This window comes from Terrapene carolina, unplaced genomic scaffold (genome assembly GCF_002925995.2).
Source record: "Terrapene carolina triunguis isolate 2854851 unplaced genomic scaffold, T_m_triunguis-2.0 Scaffold473, whole genome shotgun sequence".
Lineage (NCBI taxonomy): Eukaryota > Metazoa > Chordata > Testudines > Emydidae > Terrapene > Terrapene triunguis.
This window is the reverse complement of record NW_020664824.1, coordinates 50667-75362: the sequence shown is the minus strand read 5'-3', so window position 1 is coordinate 75362 and position 24696 is coordinate 50667. Positions and strand designations below refer to the sequence as shown.

At 44.6% G+C, this 24696-nt stretch overlaps 1 protein-coding gene across 6 annotated transcripts in view; it reads right to left on the bottom strand.

The window, feature by feature from the left end:
• DCTN1 (dynactin subunit 1) overlaps nt 1-24696 on the bottom strand; it is a 117431-nt gene that overhangs the window by 79014 nt on the left and 13721 nt on the right. For 4 of the 6 annotated variants that reach the window (XM_026658600.1, XM_026658598.1, XM_026658599.1 and 1 more), the window contains exon 2: nt 3715-3963. In XM_026658600.1, coding sequence (XP_026514385.1) covers nt 3715-3942 — 228 coding nt within the window. In that variant the 5' untranslated portion in view covers nt 3943-3963. Of the gene's footprint in view, nt 1-3714; nt 3964-19393; nt 19414-24696 lie in introns of those variants that run through there. The other 2 variants (XM_026658602.1, XM_026658597.1) reach the window with 1 other exon arrangement.

Genomic DNA, 24696 nt, shown 5'->3' with positions numbered 1-24696 from the left:
CAATACTGCTGTTAATACATCCCAGAATGATCTTAACCTTTTTCACAACTGCAAGACATTGTTAACTCATATTCAATTTGTGATCCACTACAACCCCGAGACCCTTCCCAACAGTACTATCACCTAGACGCTATTCCCCATTTTGTAACTGGGCATTTGATTTTTTCTTCCTAAGGGCAGTATTTTGCACTATCTTTATTGATTTCATCTTGTTGATTTCAGACCAATACTCCATTTTGACAAGGTTGTTTTGAACTCTAATCCTCTCCTACAAAGAGCTCACAACACCTCTCAGCTTGGTCTCAGCTGCAAATTTTATAAGCACACTCTCCACTCTATTATCCAAATCATTAATGAAAACATTGAATAGTACCAGACCCAGGCCTGATCCCTGCGAGACCCCACTAGATGAGATCTCCCCATTTGACAGTGAAACATTGATAACTACTCTGAGTATGGTCTTTCTGTGACCCTAGCAGCCTCCCAATGCAAGAGGGCAAAGGGCTCACTGCCGAGAGTTCTAGATGGCCTAACCAGTTCAGTGTACCCCACCGCATGAATATCATAACCTGCATCTAAAAGGCCTCAAGTAGGATATCAATAGAAAGCTAATAACATACTGATCATTAACATTATTGTGGGGTATATGTATGGAGGACAAATGCAAAATTACAAACATGTTGGGAATTATGTTCTTAAAGTGTGTCTGCCAGGCAGGGCTCAAGTTACCCCTCCCTAGACAAAGGAATATGGTTCTGCCACCTTGAAGGTACTTCCAAAGTACATTAAGAAATGATGGGAATGCATTTACATAGAAGGTAAACAGAACCATCAAGCTAACAAGGGAAGAAGATAACTACTCAGCATCACAGCAGTGCCAGGAGATTGGCGGAACAGATCAATCTGCATTTTAGCAAACACCAGCAGTGGAAGAAAGCAGCATGAAACTTCCCTCACCACAGACTCCATGTCATCTTTCTCACGGCTTGAATGAACTTTACTTTGCGGGGTAACCATCAGAAGAATCTATTTCAAAGGTTCACTGGACTATACAAGGGGCAGACACCCCCAAATTATCTTTCACCTAAGACAACAATGGAATGGAGCACTTTGGACTTTAGGGGGCATCCTGGCCAAGGGGGTGGTCAGCCATCTTGCTGAAAGGTAGTGTGGTGAGAATCTGACCTTGAACCAAAACTGTAGTATTGTTAAGTCTTAGTCTCTAGAAAGAGTTTTTCACTTTTATTTGCTTGTAGCCATTTCTCACTGCCCTTTATACTTGAACTCGCTCACAATTCTCTCTCCTTTTGTTAATAAACTTGTTTTAATTTATTCTAAACAACCCAGTGCTGTCTTTGAATTGAGGTGATAGCCTGACTCCGGTTGAAGCGAAAAGCTGGGCACTTTGTCTCTTCAGAGGAGCACATGAACCTTATTGCTTTGAATGGCCCAGGAAAGGGCTGGACGTTGCAGAGCACACGGTTTGGGAGAAATGACAGGGGGCACTGGGGCATCTTCCAGGTGTAACCAAAGCTGCTAGAAGCCAGAATGTGGCTCTGGTGCAACAAGCAGGCTGCTCCAGTCGGAGCTGCTGGCCGAGGGTGGTTTATCACACAGATACTCAGTGCACAGTGCACGCTTGTACGCTGGCAGGGAGCAGCCAAACAAGGGAGCTATAGCAGCAAAGCACTTTAAGGCAGAGTTACAGGGCAAGTCTATATCACACCCCAGAATGTGACATCCACCTTAGAGTCAATTCCATCTAGACCACATTTCCCTAGTTTGCTTATGAGAATGTGTCAAAAGCCTCACTAAAATCAAGATATATCACCACCTATTGCTTCGCTCACCCCAATCTACTAGGCCAGTAACTCTGTCAAAGAAGGAAATTAGGTTGGTTTGGCAGGATCTGTTCTTGACAAATCCATGCTGGCTATTCCTTATCTCCCTATTATCCTCTAGGTGCTTACAAATAGATTGTTTAATCATTTGTTCCAGTATCTTTCCAGGTATCAAAGTTAGGGTGACTGGTCTATAATTGCTCAGGTCCTTTGTTCTCCCTTTTAAAGGCAGGTACTATGTCTGCCCTTCTCCAGTTTTCTGGGGCCCCACCTGTCCTCCAGGAGTTCCCAAAGAGAACTGCTAGTGGTTCTGAGATCGCTTCAGCTAGTACTCTAGGATCAATTTCATCAGGCCTTCCCAACTTGAAAACATCTAACTTATCTAAATATTCTTTAACCTGTTCTTTTCTTTCTTTGGTTTGCATTCCTTCTCCGTGGTTGTTAATATTATTTGTGTTAAATATCTGGTCACCATTAAGCTTTTTAGTGAAGACTGAAACAAAATGGGCATTAAACCCTTCCACTTTCTTGATGTCATCAGTTATTGGCTCATCTTCCCTGCTAAGTAGAGGACATACACTTTCTTTTGTCTGTCTCTTACTTCTATTGTATTTAAAGATCGTCTTCTTATTGCATTTTTTGTCCCTTGCTAGGTGTATCTCATTTTGTGTGTTACATGCTTGTGCTATTCTTGCTATCAACAATCAGCCCATGTTTCCACTTTTAGTAGTATTCTTTTTTGATTTTCAGGTCATTAAAGAGCTCCTGATGGAACCACATTGGCCTCTTACTATTCTTCCTATCTTTCCTTCACATCAGAATAGATTGCAGTTGTGTCTTTAATAACGTCTTCTTGAGAAACTGCCAGGTCTCCTGAACTCCTTTTTCCCTTAGACTTTTTTCCCCATAAGACCTTAACTACCAGTTCTCTGGGTTTGTTAAAATCTGCTTTTCTGATGTCCACTGTCCTTATTCTGCTGCTTCCACTTCTTCCTTTCCTATGAAACACGAAATCTATCATTTTAGGATCACTTTCACCCAAAATTGCCTTCCAGCTGGAGATTCGCGATCAATTCCTCCCTGTGGGTAAGAACCAAGTCTAAAATGGCTGTCCTCTTGGTTATATCCTCCACTGTCTGGAACAAAAAGTTGTCCCTGATACATTTCAAGAACTTACTGGATATGTTGTGTTTTGCCATAATACTTTTCCAACAGATGATTGGGCAGTTAAAATCCCTCATTCCTATCAGGTCTTGTCTTTTGGATATTTCTGTTATTTGTTCTAGGAATGCCTCATTCATCTTCTTTTCCTGACTTGGTGGTCGATAGTAGACCCCTACCATGACATCACCCCTATTTTTTACCCCCTTTATCTTTACCCACAGACTCTCAACTGGTCTGCCTGCCATGTCCGTCTGGATCTCAGAACAAGTGTATATATTCTTGGTGTATAAACACCTGCTCCCTTTTTACCCTGCCTGTCCTGCCTGAACAAGCTGTACCCCTCTATACCAATATTTCGGTCATAAGACTTAACTGCCATCAAGGACTGACTGGGTGGGGTAAGTCATACGTTAGTTTGTGGACTAATACTTCTAGTTCTTCCTGTTTACTCCCCATACTCCTTGAATTTGAACCAATTCCCCCATGGATTCCCTCTTATTTCTCCTTTGACCCTATTGCAATTTTCCATGTCCCCCACAACATCTAGCCCTCTGTTAAGGTCACCTTTATCTATTCTCGACTTACCTGTGGGCTTTTGTCACCTATCCCCTTTGAACCTAGTTTCAAGTCCCCCTCATTAGGCTGACGACTCAGTAGCAGCAGCCTGGCAAGCACAGACCAGACCACGCTGCCGGGAGGAAAAACATACCTGTGACTGTCGCACAAAGATGCCATGATTCTCTTCACAGGTGAAATACTTCCTGCCCTGCACAATGCCATCGTTCTTGCCCTTCGCGTCATCCAAGATGACTCCAACCCACTTTCCTGTGGCGAACAACGTGGCTCCAACATATGCCACTGTCCCACGGTGTCCCTTTCCGATGACTTCCACTCGGGAGCCCACTTTCAAGGGCTTGCCACTAGCTTCCACACTCATCCTGGTTCCGGCACTTGACGCCTAGAGGAACAGCAGGAAAATAAAAATGTCAGCAAGTGAACATATGAAGTTACTATCAACTGTATTTCTCTCACTATTTAGGAGACTGAAATCTCACTCTCAGTTCAGCTGAAAACAACCACCACGTTTGATGTGACCTACGTGAGGACAGCATGTGTCTTCCATTTTAGGATTTTGCCTGGAGTCAGATGAGGTGGAGGAAAAGGTTTTGAGCAAAGCAGGCCAGTCATCATAAGAGTCATTTCTACAATTCGTTATTTTCAGAAGCAAACATAATATATGCCCTCACACCTTGGGGCTGTCACAAGCATTAAAATCACGCACACCAGCAAAGCCTCTGAAATATTAATTACTGCTCCTATTAGTTTTTAATACACACCCTAAGCACATATACAGTATGTATTTTTGGAAGGTCCATTCAGTGGCTTTGGGAAAGACCAATATGAAGCAGCAGCCCTTTAGCAAGTCACCATATACATCTGACACTGTGACAGACGGTCACAGATCATCTTCCAGTGCGGGAAGCACAGGATCACGGTCTCAGAAGAGACGATTTTATCTCCCTGCCCCTAGTCTCTAGCATTAGAGGGCCCTATAACCAGGGCTGTTGGGTTTGTGAACCCTCCTCTTCCACAGCATCATGCTTTCCTACCTCTCCTCAAAGAGACATGGCTGGTCCATGTCTGATATTTGATAACTAGCAGCCTATCTGTGTGGATTTAGGAGACCACCTCTGGGCCAGGAGCACCCATTCACAGCTTTACTAGAGCTCCAAATCAGGCACTAAGCAGTTAATCAGAAAATACAGACATTAAACTCTCATTATGTTTTCAAGACATTCAGTATCCTCCTAATTACCCATCCACGCTTGTTAAAGTCTAATGTGCACTACTGCATTTTTAAGTTGTCATCATCTCAAACCTATATCTATCTGCCTAGGTACAACAAAATGCATTCCAAGATTCACTTCTGGTGCAGAGAATAAGGCCATGGGTGTAAGCAATTCCATAAATGAAGTGTTTTACACACTCAGAATCTTACTAGAAATACACACGTGTTAATGTAACTGTGAAGCACATGCCTCCATTTTCAATTTACTTTTCCAGGGGCTGTGGGCCCCCTCCGTTCTACTGTTGGGCGAGATGTCACTCACTGAAAAGCAGAGTTCCATCTCTATTAATACCACCTGCCTAGACGATAATGTTGCTGTCACATTTCAGTGGCCTCTCCAGGCACTCATACTGTGTTCAGGACAAAAAAGAGTCTAAAGCTTTACACAGTTAACTGCTATCAGAAAGACTCCATAATATAAATGCTTACACACCACTTCAGGTAACCCTGAGCATACAGGGGTTCTGAAGAAAAACGTTCGTAAACAAGAAAGAAACTGCCGTGGGAAGAAAGGGAACGGATCATAAACAGAAAATGCCTCAGCCTCATCCGTATTCCAGTAGCTCTAGTAACCTGCAAGGTATTATTCTATTTGACTGAAGAAGCAAATATTACTTAACAGACAAGTCCACAGGAAGTTGCATCCATCTTCTAGTGTAAAGAAATATACTTGCAGCTCAGCCAATGGCGAGCCTGAGTTTCGGGGGCTCCTTATGCAAACGACACGATATTTATACTGCCATGTGTTATTCTAGTGACGTGACATTCTGTTACAGAAACAGCAAACCCCAGGTTAGGCTCCAGCTTGGCCTAGCGACCGGAGTTTTCTTCCAGATCATGAAGCTGTACAGACAGTATTAACCACCATGCTTGATTTGTAAACATTATACCAGGGCCCTGATCTGATGAAACAGACAGATTCCTAAACCCAATTCATAGTCATTCATCGGGCCAATGAGCCAGGCCAGGGGTGGGCAAACTACGGCCCGCGAGCCGTTTTAAGTCAGCGCACGAGCTCCTACTGGGGAGTGGGGTCTGGGGCTTGCCCCGCTCCGGGGTTCCAGCCAGGTCGGGGGCTGCAACACGAGGCTCCCAGAAGCAGCCGCATGATCCCGCTTCGAGGGTCGGGGGCCATGCCATGCGTAGGAACCGGAGAAGGGACATGCCACTGCTTCCGGGAGCCGCTTGAGGTAAGCGCCACTCGGAGTCTGCATTCCTGAGCCTCAACCCACGCCCCAACCCCCTGCCCCAGACCTGATCCCCCTCCCGCTCACCAAATCCCTCGATCCCAGCCTGGAGCACCCTCCTGCACCCCAAACTCCTCATCCCCTGCCCCACCCCAGAGCCCGCACCCCCAACCAGAGCCCTCACCCCCACCCCAATTCTGTGAGCATTCATGGCCCACCATACAATTTCTATTCCCTGATGTGGCCCTAAGGCCAAAAAGTTTGCCCACCCCGGGCCAGGCTGTCAGGGCCAGAGCCTTCAAGAGTTTTCTTGGCTAAAATCTGTTAAATAGAATTGATGACATGAAATGACTTTAATTTCTCCAGATTGGAGACCTCACAGCTCATGTGACCACCTCATGAGAGACATAAGTTCTCTTACAAGTTGAGCTTTCATTTTACAAAAGAGCTTTCAGCTGGAACTCCCCTCTCTGATACACAGAAATCCATAAACAAAGGGTGCCCCAACTCTCAATAGGAGCATGGACATCAATTGTGTAGGTCAGCCTGTTACAAACCATTTCTGTTAGCTATACAGACAGGAGGACAATCCCTGCTGGAAAGGGTAGAGAACGGAAGCTAAAATCAAGATGAATTAATGGAATTCTAGAGCACTTGTCACATCAGCTCCAGTGATATGTTGGGAGAAGGGCTGAAGAGATTTTTGCTTTGCGGTTTCATTAGTAAGCGTGCCTCTGAAGGAAGGACTAGGACTTGTGGGCCTCCTGGATAAAAGCATGTTCTCAGGAGGGGCATTCCAAACACAAGGACAGAGGGAAGATGTGGAGATAAGTGCATGAGGAGGACATGAACAAGACAATTATCCAACTTAGCAAGAGTGAAGGGAACAGCCAAGCTGGACACCACCAAAGCATCAAGCAGATGAAAGCCAGTGAAGGAATATGAAGAAAGGCCAGATGTGGCTGGAATGAGGACAAGGTATATTACGCCTGCATTGTTCTGGATGCATTCAAGTGGGACAAGGGAGCAGGAAGTTATGGTACTCAAGGTAGTTTAAAAGGTGACCTGCAAAGGTTTTTAAATTCTCTTTCCCTAAAACTATTTTATTATGTATAAAGATTACCTGAATAGTTGATGTTAAAACAAGTGTTTTTACTTCCTTTTATGTTAGCAAGATCATGAATGTCAAGTCTGAGTTTGCTGGAGGAATTTGTGAGTATCTCAGATATTTACTGTGAGCTCCCAAAACCTTAATTGAAAGGGTGAGAGTGTTTAATCTTGAACAGATACCCTTTCTCCAAAGCATTCATTAGGCATTGGAGTAAAGCAGGTATTAACAAAAACAAGAGTTTTAAGCCATCTGATTAAACAGCCAATCCCAGTCACTATCTATGTTTTATTAGTTCTCTGACCACCATAGACTCTTCCAGGGTAGAAGAGACCTGACCTTTTAATGGGGGAAAAAAGTAGAGTCTCTTAAAAAAATCACACAAAAGCCTTCTAGCCCTGCTTTCCACATCATAAACTGGGAAACAAAATGGCAGATGAAATTCAATGTTGATAAATGCAAAGTAATGCACATTGGAAAACATAATCCCAACTATACATATAAAACGATGGGGTCTAAATTGGATGTTACCACTCAAGAAAGATATTGGAGTCATTGCGGATAGTTCTCTGAAAAACATCCACTCAGCGGCAGTCAAAAAAAAGCAAACAGAATGTTGGGAATCATTAAGAAAGGGGTAGATAATAGGACAGAAAATATCATATTGCCTCTGTATAAATCCATGGTACGCCCACATCTTGAATACTGCATGCAGATGTGGTTGCCCCATCTCAAAAAAGATACATTGGAATTGGAAAAGGTTCAGAAAAGAGCAACAAAAATGATTAGCGGTATGGAACGGCTTCCATATGAGGAAAGATTAATAAGACAGGGACTTTGCAGCTTGGAAAAGAGACCACTAAGGGGGACCATGATAGCGGTCTATAAAATCACGACTGCTGTGGAGAAAGTAAATAAGAAAGTGTTATTTACAACTTCTCATAACACAAGAACTAGGGGTCAACCCAATGAAATTAATAGACAGCAGGTTTAAAACAAACAAAAGGAAGTATTTCTTCACACAATGCACAGTCAACCTGTGAAACTCCTTGCCAGAGGATGTTGTGAAGGCCAAGACTATAACAGAGTTCAAAAAAGAACTAGATAAATTCATGGAGGATAGGTCCATCAGTGGCTATTAGCCAGGATGGGCAGGGATGGTGTCCCTAGCCTCTGTTTGCCAGAAGCTGGGAATGAGCGACAGGGGATAGATCACTTGATGATTACCTGTTCTGTTCATGCCCTCTGGGGCACCTGGCACTGGCCAGTGTCGGTAGACAGGATACTGCGCTAGATGGACCCAGTATGGCCGTTCTTACGTTCTTATAAAGAGGGGGTGCGTGGACAGAAAGCACATGCCCAATTTTTTTATCCTTTGAAAATCACCTTTTCAGACCAACATGCTGCTTTAAGAATTAGCAGCAAGCTCCATGCTACACTCAACACAGGCAAACACCCTTATTGATCGGATTGGAAATTTCAGAGCATCTCACTTCAAACCCATTTAGACATTGATTCCTGCCACAGTCACTTCCTTCCTTTTCAGTAGAAGAGGGGGCACTCAACCAAGAGAAAGGCAGGGCCTTTTCCCTAGTTGAATAAGCTCCTCCTGAGATTGCCGCTAACCAACCAGATAATGCAGTAGCAAGAAATGAATTCCACAGATTTGACTGGAGAAGAACTTGTAAGATTTCATACAGGTCTGTATCTAGCTAGCTTTTTATACAGCGCTCATCACCATGTAGCCGAGTGCCTTAGCACTGCACCTAAGCAACTGGAGAAACCCAATGCCCAGATGAGAAGAGAGTTAAGAGTCTCTAGAATGTTCTGGTTTCCTGATTATTCTTACACACAAACAAGCTACAGAAAGAATACATTTGCAGAACAGAATTATTTTCTGTAATGTTATAAAAGGAAAAACTATGGCCCTTTCTTATGTACATTACCAGACCAAAATACGTTAAAATTAACTGACTCCAGTTTAGTGCACAGAAAGCTAACTGACAAGTCAGGACATTCCCGCCTTGCCTTTCAAAGGTCTTTTTCTCACCAACTGCCACAATCTTCACTGCTAAGGAAAGGAAGACTTTGCATTTCTTTGCTACATATCTAGTCATCCACGTAACGCATCCGAAGGTTACTTTTAAACCGGTATAACTTTATTGAAAACAGTTTCCTGCGAACCATAAAACAAACATCTCTCTAAAATCCTCTGTGAGGGAGATAGACTCTAGATGTAGTGGACAGAAAGGGATTTATGTATACCGTCTCTCTCTGTAGTTTCGGAAGCCACTTCCATGAATACCATCTTTTCTACAAGGTTACTATACGTACTGTCGTATGCAGATGCAGTAATTCTCTAGCATAGTGGTAAACCTATTAAATCATCCAGGCCATCTCAACTGATGGACAGGTGAACTGGTTGAGCTAATAGTTTCTTTTCCATTTCTGACTTCTTGGACAGATAATTCACTGCTGAGGCATTAGGCTCATATCAAATCTTTCAACTTTTAAACTCAGAAACCCTGAAGTCCTAGTGGCTTTGCTGATCATCCACCGGGAATTTTCCAAAATCAGTAAAATCCCCCAATCCTAATATGAGGTCTGTAACTTTTCTATTCCACTGTAAAACAACTATTCTTGAAATCTGATTGCTGACTTTTTTTTCGTGGTCTTTTGCAAATCAGTTAAGCTTTTTGGGTGACATTTTGCTGTCTCCGAGATCACTGGGGTTGGTTTGGTGTAAGTGAGGGTTGAATTTGGCCTTTTGCATCTCAGCTACCCCCCAGTAAAGTGGGGGTAATACTTGCATACTTCATGGTGAGACTATAAAGCTAAATTAAGATTTGTAAGCACTACATCACTGCTAAGAATTAATTAAAAAAAGAAAAGATTATAGCACTTCAGTAATTGAAAATAGTGAATAAGGAATTGAGAAAGTGAATAAGGAAAAGTTATTTACTTGTTCCCATAATATAAGAACTAGGGGCCACCAAATGAAATTAATGGGCAGCAGGTTTAAAACAAATACAAGGAAGTTCTTCTTCACATGGCGCACAGTCAACTTGTGGAACTCCTTGCCTGAGGAGGTTGTGAAGGCTAGGACTATAACAAGGTTTAAAAGAGAACTAGATAAATTCATGGTGGTTAAGTCCATTAATGGCTATTAGCCAGGACGGTTAAGGAATGGTGTCCCTAGCCTGTGTTTGTCAGAGGGTGGAGATGGATGGCAGGAGAGAGATCACTTGATCATTACCTGTTAGGTTCACTCCCTCTGGGGCACCTGGCATTGGCCACTGTCGGTGGACAGGATACTGGGCTGGATGGACCTTTGGTCTGACCCAGTCTGGCCGTTCTTATGTTCTTAAGTAATTGATCAATTAAAAAGGGCAAAATTCATTCCTAGCTTCACCCTCCCCCCATCTCCCTTACCTTCTTCCCTGCAATGTCCCTTCCTTTATCAAATCCACTCCCAACAAAACCCTAACCAAAACATTACAGTGAAACTAAAATCATGGAATTACCGTGACATTTGCAGGCCACCATATTGTTCACTCTGCAGAAATGTTACATTCCTTCCCTCCATCCATTTGTCTGTCTTGTCTATTTACACTTCAAGATAGTGACTGACTTATTCTGTTTGTACAGTCCCCAGCACAATGGTGTATTGAATCTAGTCGGGGCCCCTAAATACATTAGCTACAGATATTAAATGGACTGTTTTATCTGTGTTTCCAGATACTGTACAATTTAGCAAGAATTCTATTTTTGATCAGTTCCAAATACTAGTTTTAACTAAAACATTTGATTTAGTTATTTAAGCAACAGCTGCATCCAATGGCCTCAGTTCTGAAGGTATACTTAAGATGTACTCTCCCTCACATCTGAACTGAATGGTATTTGCTATTAAGTTTTTAATTAATAAAATGGCATCTAGGAAGAGTTTTCCCTTAATTTGCTTCATTTTTCATTCTGTATTAATGCACTTGCATGAAACTAACTTGCATGAAAATAGTGCATCAGTTTCTGAGTTTATTTCTCATTGGAAGTCAATACCGTGTTTTCCCGAAAATAAGACAGTGTCTTATATTAATTTTTGCTCCCAAAGATGCGCTAGGTCTTATTTTCAGGGGAGGTCTTATTTTTCCTGGAGCTTCGGGGCCTTATATTCCGGGGTGGCCTTATTATCGGGGAGGTATTATTTTCGGGGGATGTCTTATTTTCGGGGAAACAGGGTAGTTGGTTGCTGTAATTATTAACACAGCTGTCAATTGGTGTCATAGGGGTATGTGGCACCTCAAGTGATTAATAACCCAAGACACTCACATCATTCATGCAAGTGTCATCAGTACCGAATGAGGGAAGAGAAAAAATTAAATTATACCTGGGGAAAAGAGGGATAGCTCAGTGGTTTGAGCATTGGCCTGCTTAACCCAGGGTTGTGAGTTCAATCCTTGAGGGGGCCATTTAGGGATCTGGGGCAAAAATCTGTCAGGGGATTGGTCCTGCTTTGAGCAGGGGATTGGACTAGATGACCTCCTGAGATCCCTTCCAACCCTGATATTCTGTGATTCTAAATGAATGGGTTTCACAGTTTATGAGGTACAAGATGTGCCTTTATTTTTTTTAATCGGTTCACACAGCAAAGTTTCATTGTCAAACTAGTAAGAAAGTAGATTAGAAACTTGATGGCATGCCCATGCTGCCAGGAGTCCCCAAACATGTCAGGTTTGCAAGTTGTAGCTCAAAAAAGCCTATTTTAAATTTACAAACCTATTGTCATCAGTTTGGACACAGCAAGAACTTCTCACAATGGAAATTTCCACCCTGACCAATGCAGTGCTCTACTCTAAGTATATTCCAAAGGTTCCTTTTAAAAAGGGAACTTTACTACTGGCACAGTTTACCAAAACTGATAAGCTACAAAGAATTATGCTCCAAAATCCAGAAGCTCCGTCCTGCAGGCTGAATTCCGACACTGAAGCAGCCAGCAGCCTAGCCAAACTACTACCCCACCAGAAATGCTAATAGACAGCTGTAACAAACCCAAAACCTGCTAAGCTGGAATGGCAGCAACAAGGTTTTCTGCAAAGCAAAGTTCACAAGCCTCCCACTGAATCCACCCTACAGCAAACACCTGACAAACTGATTTTCAGAGGCTCATTTAGCTCCTCTCTCAAGTTCCCACTGACACTGGAGGATACTGCGAATAGGTCTGTGGTCAGTCCGATGGAAATACACCGCTACCTCGATATAACACTACCCGATATAACACGAATTCAGATAGAACGCGGTAAAGCAGTGCTCCGGGGGGGCGGGGCTGCGCTCTCTGGTGGATCAAAGCAAGTTCAATATAACACGGTTTCACCTATAACGCGGTAAGATTTTTTGGCTCCCGAGGACAGCATTATATCGAGGCAGAGGTGTATAATTTTTCACTCAGAACAGTTAGACAAGAGAAACTACGTGTGGTCCCAGAAGTTACAGACTAGCGCAGGGATCGGCAACCTTTGGCACGCAGCCCGCCAGGGTAAGCCCCCTGGAGGGCCGGGCCGGTTTACCTACCTGCCGCATCTGCAGGTTCAGCTGATCGCGGCTCCCACTGGCCGCGGTTTGCCACTCCAGGCCAATGGGGGCTGCGGGAAGTGGCGCGGGCCGAGGGATGTGCTGGCAACAGTCACTGGCAACAGGGGAATGACCCACCCGCTTAAGTTTTCACCAATTGAAACAACTTCCACAGCCAGGACAATTCAATTGCACTTTCTTAAATTACAGATTGTGCTAAGAACAAGTGGAAAATGTACAATTTCCCCTACTGCAGAGCATGGGAAATAACCCCTAACTACACAAACCCAAATCTTTCAATGTTAATTTCCATCTAAGTTCTGAATGACAATCTCGTCTCCAGGCTGGGCCATACCATTGGACTTCATTGCTCAGTAAAAGGACATTTTCAGGTAAGCACAGATACATTTTCCTATTCTCCAGTGTGCTAAGGTTCACAGATCTGCTACAATGCGATTTTCACAGCAGCATGCCCCCACTATCATCCTTTAAATATGGACATCCAAAATGAGATATATTACACGTCCTCCATCTTCTCCTGGGCACTAAGGTGTGGAGAGTGCTTCTGCCAAAAAAGACGACACCTTCTAAAGATTGGGTGGCTAATATGTAAAGTTGGGGTGAATTTAGGCATTGATGGCCATGTGGCAACCTAGCAGATCTCAGTGTAAAAGACGTAACTTCTCTGCACTACGATCATCCATGCTCTTAAGGAGCATACTTTGATGATTAGGGATATTACTTCTTGAATTTACCGTGGGAGCGAATGCCACAAGTACTGAATTACAAGTACAATAGCAGTGGCACCAACTGGGGAGAGGGGAGAAGATGACGCAGACACCAAGATTTTTGCACTTGCTCATAGTTCCATAGGCTGCAGAGCCCAGGGGGGCCACGCCCACCCACTTTTAAGCAGTGGTCCTGTACTAAATCAGTACAGCTGTTGCCAGAGTAGTCCAAAGCATCGCTCCAGCTGTGTGGTTACAACGCCAAGTTTCAGTGAATGATGTTGTGACCTGGTGCATGGGGTCGCAACTCAACTTGGGCTCCAGATAGAGGGGTGGCTGGGCCAACGGTGTTGTAACCGGACACCCAGGACATCTGTTCCTGTACAGCAGAGCACAGGGGAGTCCACTGACAACTCGCCTCTTGGTGGCACCAGCCCATGTGCCGTGCTGGGGAGAGGGGAAACTCCCTTGCCGAGGGAGACCCAAAGTCCCTACAAGAGCAGTGGGGACAAGTGGGGACCAGAAGGGGGTCCTGGATCAGAATTTGCCTTCTCCCCCCCATTCCAAAATATATGAATTGCTGCCTGAATTCTGGTCTCATCTGAGAAAGCTCCCAACTTCAAAACCCAGCTGATCAGAAATAGGTGATGCATGGTTTCATTCATTCCCTGGAATTTTCAGGGGTTTCTTGAGAACAGGAATGTGACAAAGCTGTTCCTGCGATTCTTGCACAGTACTACGGATTACTGCCTCTGGCTACTCTCCAGGGACCTCACTTTAACCAAAGCTGCAGGGAACAATTTACTCCCAAAATAAGAGAGCCTGGCACCGATCTGTGTCTACCTGCAGACAGGGCTGGTTCGGAGTCAGAGCTCTGAAGTAACTGAGAGCAGCTGCTGACCTTGCCACAGCAACCTGCCCTTGTTTGAGCTACCATTCAAAGAGGTATTTTCTCCTGCTGTAGTTCAGGGACGGCTTCCACTTGCCACACGATCTGTATTCCTTTCTATAGCACCTGGCAGGAGCCAGGACTGCAAGTTCACTTCCCTGATGACTCAGAATAGCCCCAGCTTACCACAGAGCTCCCCACTGTATCCGTAAGAAAGCTAGGAACTCATTTGCCCGAGCGCCTGATTTCCAGGGCCAGAACCACATCTATGCCCAAAGGAGGGGGCTTAGGCAACAACTGCCTGCACTTGGTGGCCTGTGAGGAGGCCACTTGCAGGTAAAAAACTGTCCATGTCGGAAACGGAGAGTCCTTGGCTACCGGGGAAGGTAGCCACATTTACCTGGGGCAGTGACTCCAGGTTGGAGTTGGACAGGTGCACACCGAGAAAGCGCCTGCTTTTATGAAATGGAGGCCAGGGGCTAGGAAGGGGTAAAGGATGGGCCAAGGGCTTGTTCTTCTATAACTAGGCTGCTGCCCCCTTCTTCACCCCATAGCCAGGTGCTGCGGGGGAAAGGAAGAGCTGGTGACGCACAGCAACCTGCAACAGATGCTGGGAACAGCCCAGAAGTTAAGGTGTGGCAACCCACAGCAGCAGCTCCAGTCTTCTAGGTGTGCCAGGAAATCCCCCTCCATCTATTACAACTTCTAAGAGAACACCAGAAGGGATGCACAGCTACCGCTTGTCCAAGGTGATGGCAGACTTTCTCAGCATAGCTTCACAGTACCCAGAATTCTAAACGGAAAGTGTTCGTCCTCTCTTTTGTTATTTTTAATAGAACATAGGGGGTTATATAATAATAGATAAACTAACTCTGATCTGGACTGCTGGCTCCCCTCTCCAAAGGCGGAAGATTCCCTTTATGTATGTACACATATGCGCGTGTGCGACACACACACACGAATCAGCATGTCTATCGCCTGGTCTTTCTGCATTGATCCACCACACTGCACTCCACGGAGGTTAGAAGGAGAAACAAGCACTGGTTTTACTTCCCCCTTGGGAGTTTGTCCCTATCAACCTGCTTTGGAAAAAGTGCGGGGATGAACTGGGCTCAGGTCGCTGAGCTCTCAGTGATCACCCTGTTCTCAAAGAGGCTGGGCTTATTCTTTTCCCTCCCCAACACGGGCCCCTTTCTGGGTCTCTCAAGGAAGGTGGGGTTCAAGAATGGACTTCCCAGAAGCTCTGCCCCTCTCTACTGCAGGAGTGCTAGGTGGGCCAGCTGGCTTTGTTTTCCCACGGGGTGCCTGGGCTATCAGCCAGGAGCCCTGTTACAGAGATGGCAGCTGGAGGGGGGAGCTGGCCCTTACTCACCTCTGGCGTGCCCATGAGGTGGCCGGTGCTCTCTACCCACGGCCTAGTGGGAGGCGGAGAGGGAGGAGACAGCTGAGCTCTGCCATCTGTTGGTGCGAGCCATAGGGGCTCTGTGTAATCTTCCATCTGGCATGCTGCCCCTCTGGTTTAACACCCCCCCCCATACTGAGATGGGGGCACTTGCCCCACAGCCAGTTCTTTTCCAATACTATGTGTCTCCTTTCCTGCCTAGGGCAGAGGTGACCCGCCAGGGCCTGGGCTAAGGGAGGGGAATGCGTTCTGCCCCCAGAGCTGGTCAACCGCCTTGAGACTCTCCAAGGGTCCGTCTCTTGTTCCCCCCTTATCTTTCGGGCTCTGGCTTTTCTCACCGGAGCGCTCTCTGAAGTCTGCAGGGAACCAGCCACTGCAAACACCTCAGCAGGGGAAGCAGAACTCGGGGACAAATCCCAAAGGGCAAACACAGCCCTGGGATGCAGCTGGGAATTGGACTGACCCGTTACGGGGGGTCAGTCAGAAAAGTGGAATAAAGACTGGAGTTTCCCTGCAGCAGGGAAGAGTGGGGGAGCCGGAGAGGGCAGACCAAACTGGAGGCACTTCAGAGGCAGGGCGTTCCCCTTCTGCCAGTGACTGACTAGCTGCAAGCAGACTGAAGTACCCATTGTAATAGATCTATAGACTTAGAACAATGAAGGCCTGGCCTTTGGTAAGTTAAACTTCTAGGATAGGCTAACAATAGTGCCATGCATGGCTGGGAATGTCTGGTATAGGTCTGGTGGTAGTCAGGAAGGTGGGATGTAGAGCAAAGTGGTTAGTTACATTTGCCAATTACAAAGTCAAGGCAACAAAGGATTGTGAGGAATTCTAGGAAGATCTAACAAAAGCAAGTAACTGAACATTCTAAAGACCGATTGAATTCACAGACTATCCAAGGTGAGGAGCACTGGAAGGAATAATTTAAACCAGTCATGCACACTGATGGATTCTAAATTAGTTAGAACCCCTCAGGAAATGTATCTAGACATCACTGTGGACAGCTCAATCATAACATCAGCTCAATGTACAGCAGTGGTCAAAAAGGCGAGTAAGCTAGTAGGCCATTCTAAAAAGAGACAAAGCACTGGAAAATGTGCTGATACGGAAACCCATTACTCCGTTCCCACCAAGCTCCAGAACCATCAGGTTAGCTCAAAGCCTCCCAGGTGCAGCATTCCTGCAAAACTCCTTCGCCCTACAAGAGTCATCACCCTACTCTGCCTCAAATCTTGGGTGCTGTAGGAGGCTGGATGTCTCAGGCAATTGTGGATGGGACAGATTACTTTTCACACCCAGAAAAACGGTTCAGCTCCTCCCCAGGTCAGTTATATATCTCTCTCTCTCTCTCTCTCTCACACACACACACACACACTCAGAGAGAGACTGGCACACTGGTTTAAAAAATATCAACTGAATATATTTCAACGTACTTATGATTTAAGCACAAATAATTGGGTCACTAATATGCGTCGCCTGCACACAACAATTTTAGAGCCTTGTTTCACCATGGCACATAACCCCCTCAAAATGTGTGTGTTACGTTTTGAAGCCAGGATCATACAGCATGTGGGCGTACAGTGTTACCTCCCTACATGCAGAGGTGACTAATTGCACCCTTAAACTGTCACTCAAAGTACAGATCAAAAGTTTGGGGCAAACCTTGAACACAGCAGCACTTCTCTGGAAGTCTCCCATGAAGAGGTTCAGGACTGCAAGTTAAATCTGAGGCTAAGAGGATTTTAAGAGGTAGCTAAAGAGGACTTGAAAAAGGAGAGACCTAGAAATAATTCTAGTCTTCATTTGCGGTAAGGCTAGTTATTACTGAATATATAATATCTGGGGCTGCCATATTTGGTCCTCATCAAAGGCGATTACTCAAGGATTAACAACAGACCCATCATCCAGTGACACAATGCGGGCGGCTGCTGTCTCATCTAACAGAATCTTAAGCAGCCTGGATCTGTTGCTGTTAGACTTGTAGATGAACTAGCAAGGCGTTGCTGTGACAAAGCTCCTACTGTGCGAGCACCACTCCAGTGCTGGACTCACTCTGGTTTGACACCTAAAAGCAAGCAGTGCAATTTTAAATAAGAGATTAGAAGACTATGGTAGGGGAAAACAGGGCACAAATACTTGTCAACTCAGCAAATGGAAAAAATACTAAGCTGAAACCACTAACCCCATGCCCAAGGAGAGGAATTACCACAACCAACCAGCTCTCTAGAGGGGCTCTCACAAATTTGGTTCTCTTGATACTGGAATCTCAACATGTAGTTTGAGTAAAAGGTAGTTAAGGTTGACTAACTTAAACCCAAACAAACCCCACCTGGCCGTCGCCAGCGAATGGAATTAAACACAGCTAACAGAACACTAGTGGGAAAGCCTTCGACCCACCCCATGGATCAGGGACGGAACATCTCAGAAAATCCAAACTCCGGGAAGTTAGTGAGCAGCACGTACTCCAAGGCTTGGCTGTCAAGAGCCGAGGACAATCATAGGAGACCTAGTCAAAAAGAGGGGTTCTACAGCAGCATATCACCCACACAACCCACATTCTTTCACCATTTCTGAAGCAGTTTAACTTTTCAGACACATTCCCTAAGTGACCATCTTTAGTCGCTATGCACCATGGCCTCTGCTACTTCTATCATCTAGCTAACCAGGGGTAACAGCAAAGAAACAAAACCAACCAAGTCATTTTGACTATAGAGACTCTTAAGTTAAACAAAAAAATCAACCAATGATTCCTTGCTGTGTTGTCAACTTCCCAAACAATGCTCTTTACTGGGAAGCCAGTGAAGTTGCACACTGCATTCTTTCAGTGCTTTTTCCTAAAGGAGGTTTGAAATGAGTTCAGCATAACCTGAGGTGATAAGAAAGGTCTCTTTCTTCTCAGGGTTTGCAAAGATGAAGGAAGACAGAACCATGGCCTGATAGTGTTTGTGATTAACCTCGAGTTATAGAGCACTTTGCCAAGTTGGCAAGCACCAAGTAATAGAGAAGCCTGGAAATGCACTAACCCAGCCTCTCCAACACCTAGAGACTCAGACAGAATACCACTAGAGTCGAGAAAAAGAACAAAACGGCAAAGAAAGAAACTCCAAAGAAAGGCCTCATTGTAAGGCTATTGCTCATTTTAAGTTCTACTGCTGACTTCACAGTCCAAGCTTAATGGCAATTTGGTAAAACCTTGGGCTTCCAAATATCTGAAAATCATTTCAGCACCTCACGATGCAAGTTGGAAAACAATCAGATGGAAAAAACAAAGGGGGGGGGGACGACAACCCAGAATCTTTGTGCTGAAAAGCACTAGAAAGATTCTGTCATCGCTGGAGGCTCAGCTGACACCTCATTACATTATCAGCAATAACTCACAAGAAATAGAGACTAATTTAAATCAGAATGGAACGACTAACAATATAATTCAGGCTATTTATCCACACCATCCTCCCCCTCACCCCAGTATGTATCAACGAGTGAGATATTGCTAATAGCCAGGATGCACAATTCAGAAAATGGGAACAGCACAGTAAACAATCTATATTTCACAGTAAATATCTATAACCTTCATTGCACCAGATAACATTCAGATATATTGTAGACATCATAGATCCAAGGAGTTTGTAAATAAGTCCAGTCCCCTGCCCCCCAACTTACCCGGCTGTATGTGTGTCTCTTGCTCTGGGCCATGCTGCCGTTGCTCTATTTGAATGATTTTTGTTTTAAATGATGGTCTCAGTTCATGGCTAGTAGTAATTCAGGAAGGATTTGGCTGTTATGTTCCAGCTGATTCAACCATACCCGCACCCCAAGCCACGCTCTGTCTGGCCACACAGAGGAAAAAACCCTTTTCTGTTAGAGGATTCTTGAATACATGGCTATACAAAAATCCAGCCCAGCTGACGGAGACTCACTTTGCGCTAGTGCTGCTCCAGACTCTTGTCACAGATTTTGCCAGCCCACTGGGTCCTAATGCTAAACAGTTTCCTATTGGAAAGTGGAAAAGAAAAGGCAAGCTGCCTGCACTGGGGCACTGGAGACACAAAAGCCATGAAATGATATCAGTGAGCTTCTCCGGACCAACACCAAAAGGATCTACACGGAACACAGCCGTGTCCTGCTTTGGAGGGAAGCGCTGGATATGCTGTGTGACATGCTCCCCGCTAGACAGGGCCAGCCGCATTCCTGCTTGCACGGAGCTGATGAGAAATACCCAACATGAAGAATTCAGAGTTGCCGTGAATTTTACTCAAAACCAAATATTTTCAGTTGCTCTTTTCTGCCCCTCCCTTCCCAGCCGGAGCTGCTGGCTCTTCAGGTTTGCTCTACATCCAATCCATGGCTCCTCCTGCCTCGCTCTTGCCGGTGCTTCCCTAGTGTCTCGAAATGAATATACAGGAAAATGAAGCTGAAAGTGACCATCCTACACGCAACGCTATCTTGCTATTTACAGAGTAGAATTACAGAGCCATCAGCCCAAACGCAGTCTTACCCTTTACTATAGGATTTAATGAAATTCTTAAAAAACTAAGCAATGCTGCAACCTAGGTGGGACAGAAGCACAGGTGTGGAGACCAAACAGTTAATCATGAGGCATTTTAAAAATCAATAATTGCTCTTCCTATGGCTGATCTGAATAGATGTCTAATTAAAGTCATCAGCCTCTCTCTTCAGGGCTGCCTACAGCATTAATTGCTGCCTGTGAAACAGCAAGCGGGGGCTGGGGAGGAGGGGACGTGCCTGACAGGAGGTTTTGGCAAAACTGGGGTTCCCAGTGTGTTCCACTCTGCTTTCCTTCATTATTTCAGGACGTCACAGCTGCACTAGTGTTCCAGTAATCCTCCTCCAGTTCTTACCCCCTTCCCCCACGCACACTGCAGTCTTTGAAATAGGCCTCTAGGACCCCAGCTTCCCCTGTGCTCAGCACTGACTCGGCAGGTGCAACTCAGCCTTGCACTAAACTACCTCAACTTTCTCCCATTCCTATTCCCAGATCTGTCCGAACACACTCCTGCTCTCATAACACAGCACATCCGGATGGTTAAATTCTCACCCTTCTGCTCCTGATGGGAGATAGGAGTTCTACGTAGCTGCAGCTGATTGTATACACTGCATACTACAGAAAAGAAAATTAAAAGGAGGAAGTCCCAATCCTTCCTTGGCCAGGAACGGACTACATGGGCCAACAGGCTCTATTCCATCTCTGATTTCCATGATTCTGATGGAAAATACTACTTATAGACATGTAGAACTGGAAGGGACCCTGAGAGGTCATGTCCACCCCGCTGCGCTGAGGCAGGACCAAGTATCCCTAAAGCATCCCTGATAGAGGTTTGTCTAACCTGTTCTTAAAAGCCTCCAACTCCACAGTTCCACAATCTCCGTGGTAATCTGTTCCAGTACTTAACGATCCTTAGGAGTCAAAAAGTTTTTCTTAATATCTAACCTAAATAGCCCTTTGTGCAGATTACGTCGACTGCTTCTTGTCCTACCTTTAGTGACATGGAGAACGACTGATCACCATCCTCTTTATAACAGCCCTTCACATAGTTAAAGACACACCTGCCCCTTTTCTCAAAACTAAATATTTCCCTTTAAAAAAAAAATGTCCTCATAGGTCTTACTTTCTAAACCTTTATCATTTTTGTTGCTCTCTCCAATTTGTCCCCCCCTTTCTTAAAGTGTGGCACCCCAAACTGGGCACAGTACTCCAGTTGAGGCATCACCAGTACCAAGCAGAGTGGACAAGAACCTCCCATGTTTTACATACGACACTCCTGTTAATACATCCCAGAATATATTAGCCTTTTTCACAACTGCATCATATTGTAGACACTCATTCAATTTGTGATCCACTACAACCTCCAGATCCTTTTCAGCAGTACTACTCCTACACAGTTATTCCCCATTTTGTATTTGATTGAACTTCCTAAGTGTAGTACTTTGCACTTATCTTTACTGAATTTCATTTCGTTGATTTCAGCCCAGTTCTCCAATTTGTCAAGGCTGTCTTGCCTTGTAATCCTGTCCTCCAAAGTGACTGCAACCCTCCCAGCTTGCTTCATCTGAAAATTTTACAAGCATACTCTCCACCTCTTGTACAGCATGTAAAGAAGATTATCTGCCACAAAATCTGAAGTTAAGTTTGCAAATAGCTCTCACTTTAACCCTCCAACTTTTCATTTACTGAGAACTTTTGGACAAAGTTTTCTTTTGGGCTGAAAGGTTCCATGCTTGGTCACAAGTCCAAAGAGTGAGTTGTCTTTCTGGGTATGTGAAAGTTTGAGTTAGATTAGCGGAGAGAGAAAGCATTTTTCCTATTTTAAACTAATCATTTTTGCAGGTGACTAGCTCAAAAATGGCTGAAAAGGTTACATTTTGCAGGTGGTTAGATGTCAAAGGTACCATTTGAACAAGATGTAAAATCAACTACGATTAAAAGCAAACTTTTGATTAAATATAATACACAAATTTCTATTAGGTGTTTAGTTTTCTAAATAGCTTTATAACTCCCATAATGCTATAGCTTGAATTCTTATTTTCTCTCCCTCCAACTGCTTTACCCCTTTAAAAAATATATCAAGGACGTTAGCTGGGAATACCTAAGTTAATGCAACAACAACACTGCAAATCTGACCATAGAAAAGTCAGTAAATGCAAAAAGTAGGACTCTAATACCAAGTCTGCCACACTGCACATACAGTGTTAAGTTACTGTATACTGAGAACAGAATCAAGACTATTCTATAAATTCAATGCAGCTGAGCCAGTGCTACGAATGGAACCTTACGTTTTGCATTTTTTGAGAGCATTTGGTTTTTATACACATCTATAGCACCTTTCAATAAGGATCTCAGAGGGCACAAAGATTGAGGAGGACTATTCTGTGGCAAAGGCTGAGAATGGGGAATACCAGAGTGCTGTGTTCCCAGCTCAGCCACAGATTTACTCTCTGTCCTTGGTCTTGGTCCTCAGCACACAGGGCTCCCTTCCCAGGGCTGACCCCTTTCTCTGCCTCCACGTCAAATACTGAACTGAGAAGCTCCTCTTTGCTCTCTGTCGCACTGCCAGTGTCTACAGCAATGGACAGGAAATGCGAGAAGGTAGCGTGCTGTACACCAGTGCTCAGCCAGGACTCTAGGGGCCACGAATTCGCCCACCTTGGGAGGGAAATGGCTGGCATGATTCTGAAGTGTGTAACCCCCACAACTGTGCAGAGGATTCTATAACTCCCTAATTATCTGGGTACTTAACAAAATTGCCTGGAGCATAAGCATTGTCACAAGGTGTGATAATGGATCCAAAGACCATTAACGAAGAGTAATGATAAACGAGCAGTATCCAGTACAGAGCTGGGTGGGGAGCTCAGTGGGCTGCCACAGGAGTTAGGCTGATTTAACAAAGACGTTAATTTAAGAATTAACTAAATTCTTAAAGCTAAAGCACAGGACGAAGAGTCAGGAGACCTGGCTCCGTACAGATGTTACTGCCTTGGGCCTCAGAATTCACAGAAGAGCAATACACAAGGGTTGGCTAGCAGGGCCGGATCTATGAGGAAGGATTAAAAGAATTAAATATGGGCAGAGCTGTTCGGCTGAACAACTACTACTAAGTGAAGGTCAGAGTGTGCAAATATTTGAAGGGCGTAAACCCCAACCAGAGAGAGGAATTATCTAGAGACATATGACAGGGCAGAACTACAAAAGATGGGACAAAAATCCAGAAAGGTAACATTTAGGCTAAATATCAGGAAAACGATCTTGACAGTGAAGGGCTCTGACTGTAGAATCACATCCCAGAAGGAGGAGAGCTGTTCTGTTCACTCCCTCTGAAGCACCTGGCATTAGCCACTGTCAGAAGACAGGATACTGGGCTAGATGGACCTTTGGACTGACCCAATACGGCCATTCTTAGGCCACTCGGCACATTTAAAGCCAGACTAAGCAAAAAATTAGAAAGTGCACAATAGTGAACAATCCTGGGCAGGCCACTGAGCGAGAACTAGATGAGACCTAGTCTTCTCTCTCTAACGTCCATACATTTGAGTCTGTTATGCCTAGATTCCTAGAAGTAATGAGATATAATTATGCAAAGGGAAAACTCAGGCTGAACATCAGGAAGAGTTCTCTACTAATAAGGTCAACTGTAGGGAGGAATAGTTGGAGCACTATCTTTGCATTTAGAGCTGAAAGCAAAAAATAAGTATAGGTATATGTACATACACACACTTTTCTCACTTCCTTCAAGCAAAATTTAAAATAGAAGGTTAAATCCTGCTGTTTTGTTTTGCTTTTTAAAGTTCCCCATGGACCCAGCCCCCAACTTTGCTGAGGTGTTGCAGCACTGTCCAATTAAAAAGCCAGTTGCTCAAATGGTCAACATCTGTCAATCAACTTGCAAACAACATGACCTACACCTTCACTGGGCCACTTGAGTGCCTGCTGACAGTGCTGGTGTGGAGGCCTTCACCAAGCCCACACAGTTCCACTCTCACCAGCACAACACACATTGTCAATGACTGTACTGTCCAACTAATGATGCATTTCCACTCATAGTAACAGCAGATTCATATGGCTATGATGTAGCCATAGTGGCATGTAGAATGGATTTCCATCTTTAATAGTCCCTTGCAAGACTTCTTCCTTTGGCAACAGTCAGCATGGAGGATTTCGGTTTCTTAAATCCCTCAAAATTGCATCTTCCAACCTCATTCACAGTTGACTTTGTTGCTCTTCTTCCTTCAATCTGAGCTCTATAAACCTTCTATAAAAGCATACATTCTTCTGCACGTTGGACATGACCCCGCTACTGCAGTCGTCTTGTTCTCAACTGCTGCAAGATTGCAACTTGCCGGGATCATCTAAATATCTCCTCATTTGTGACAAAAATCAGACCACACTGTTAAGAATACACTGTAACTTTTGATCCTGACAAGTGTTTGGTTTCTGCTCCTTGGCTGCT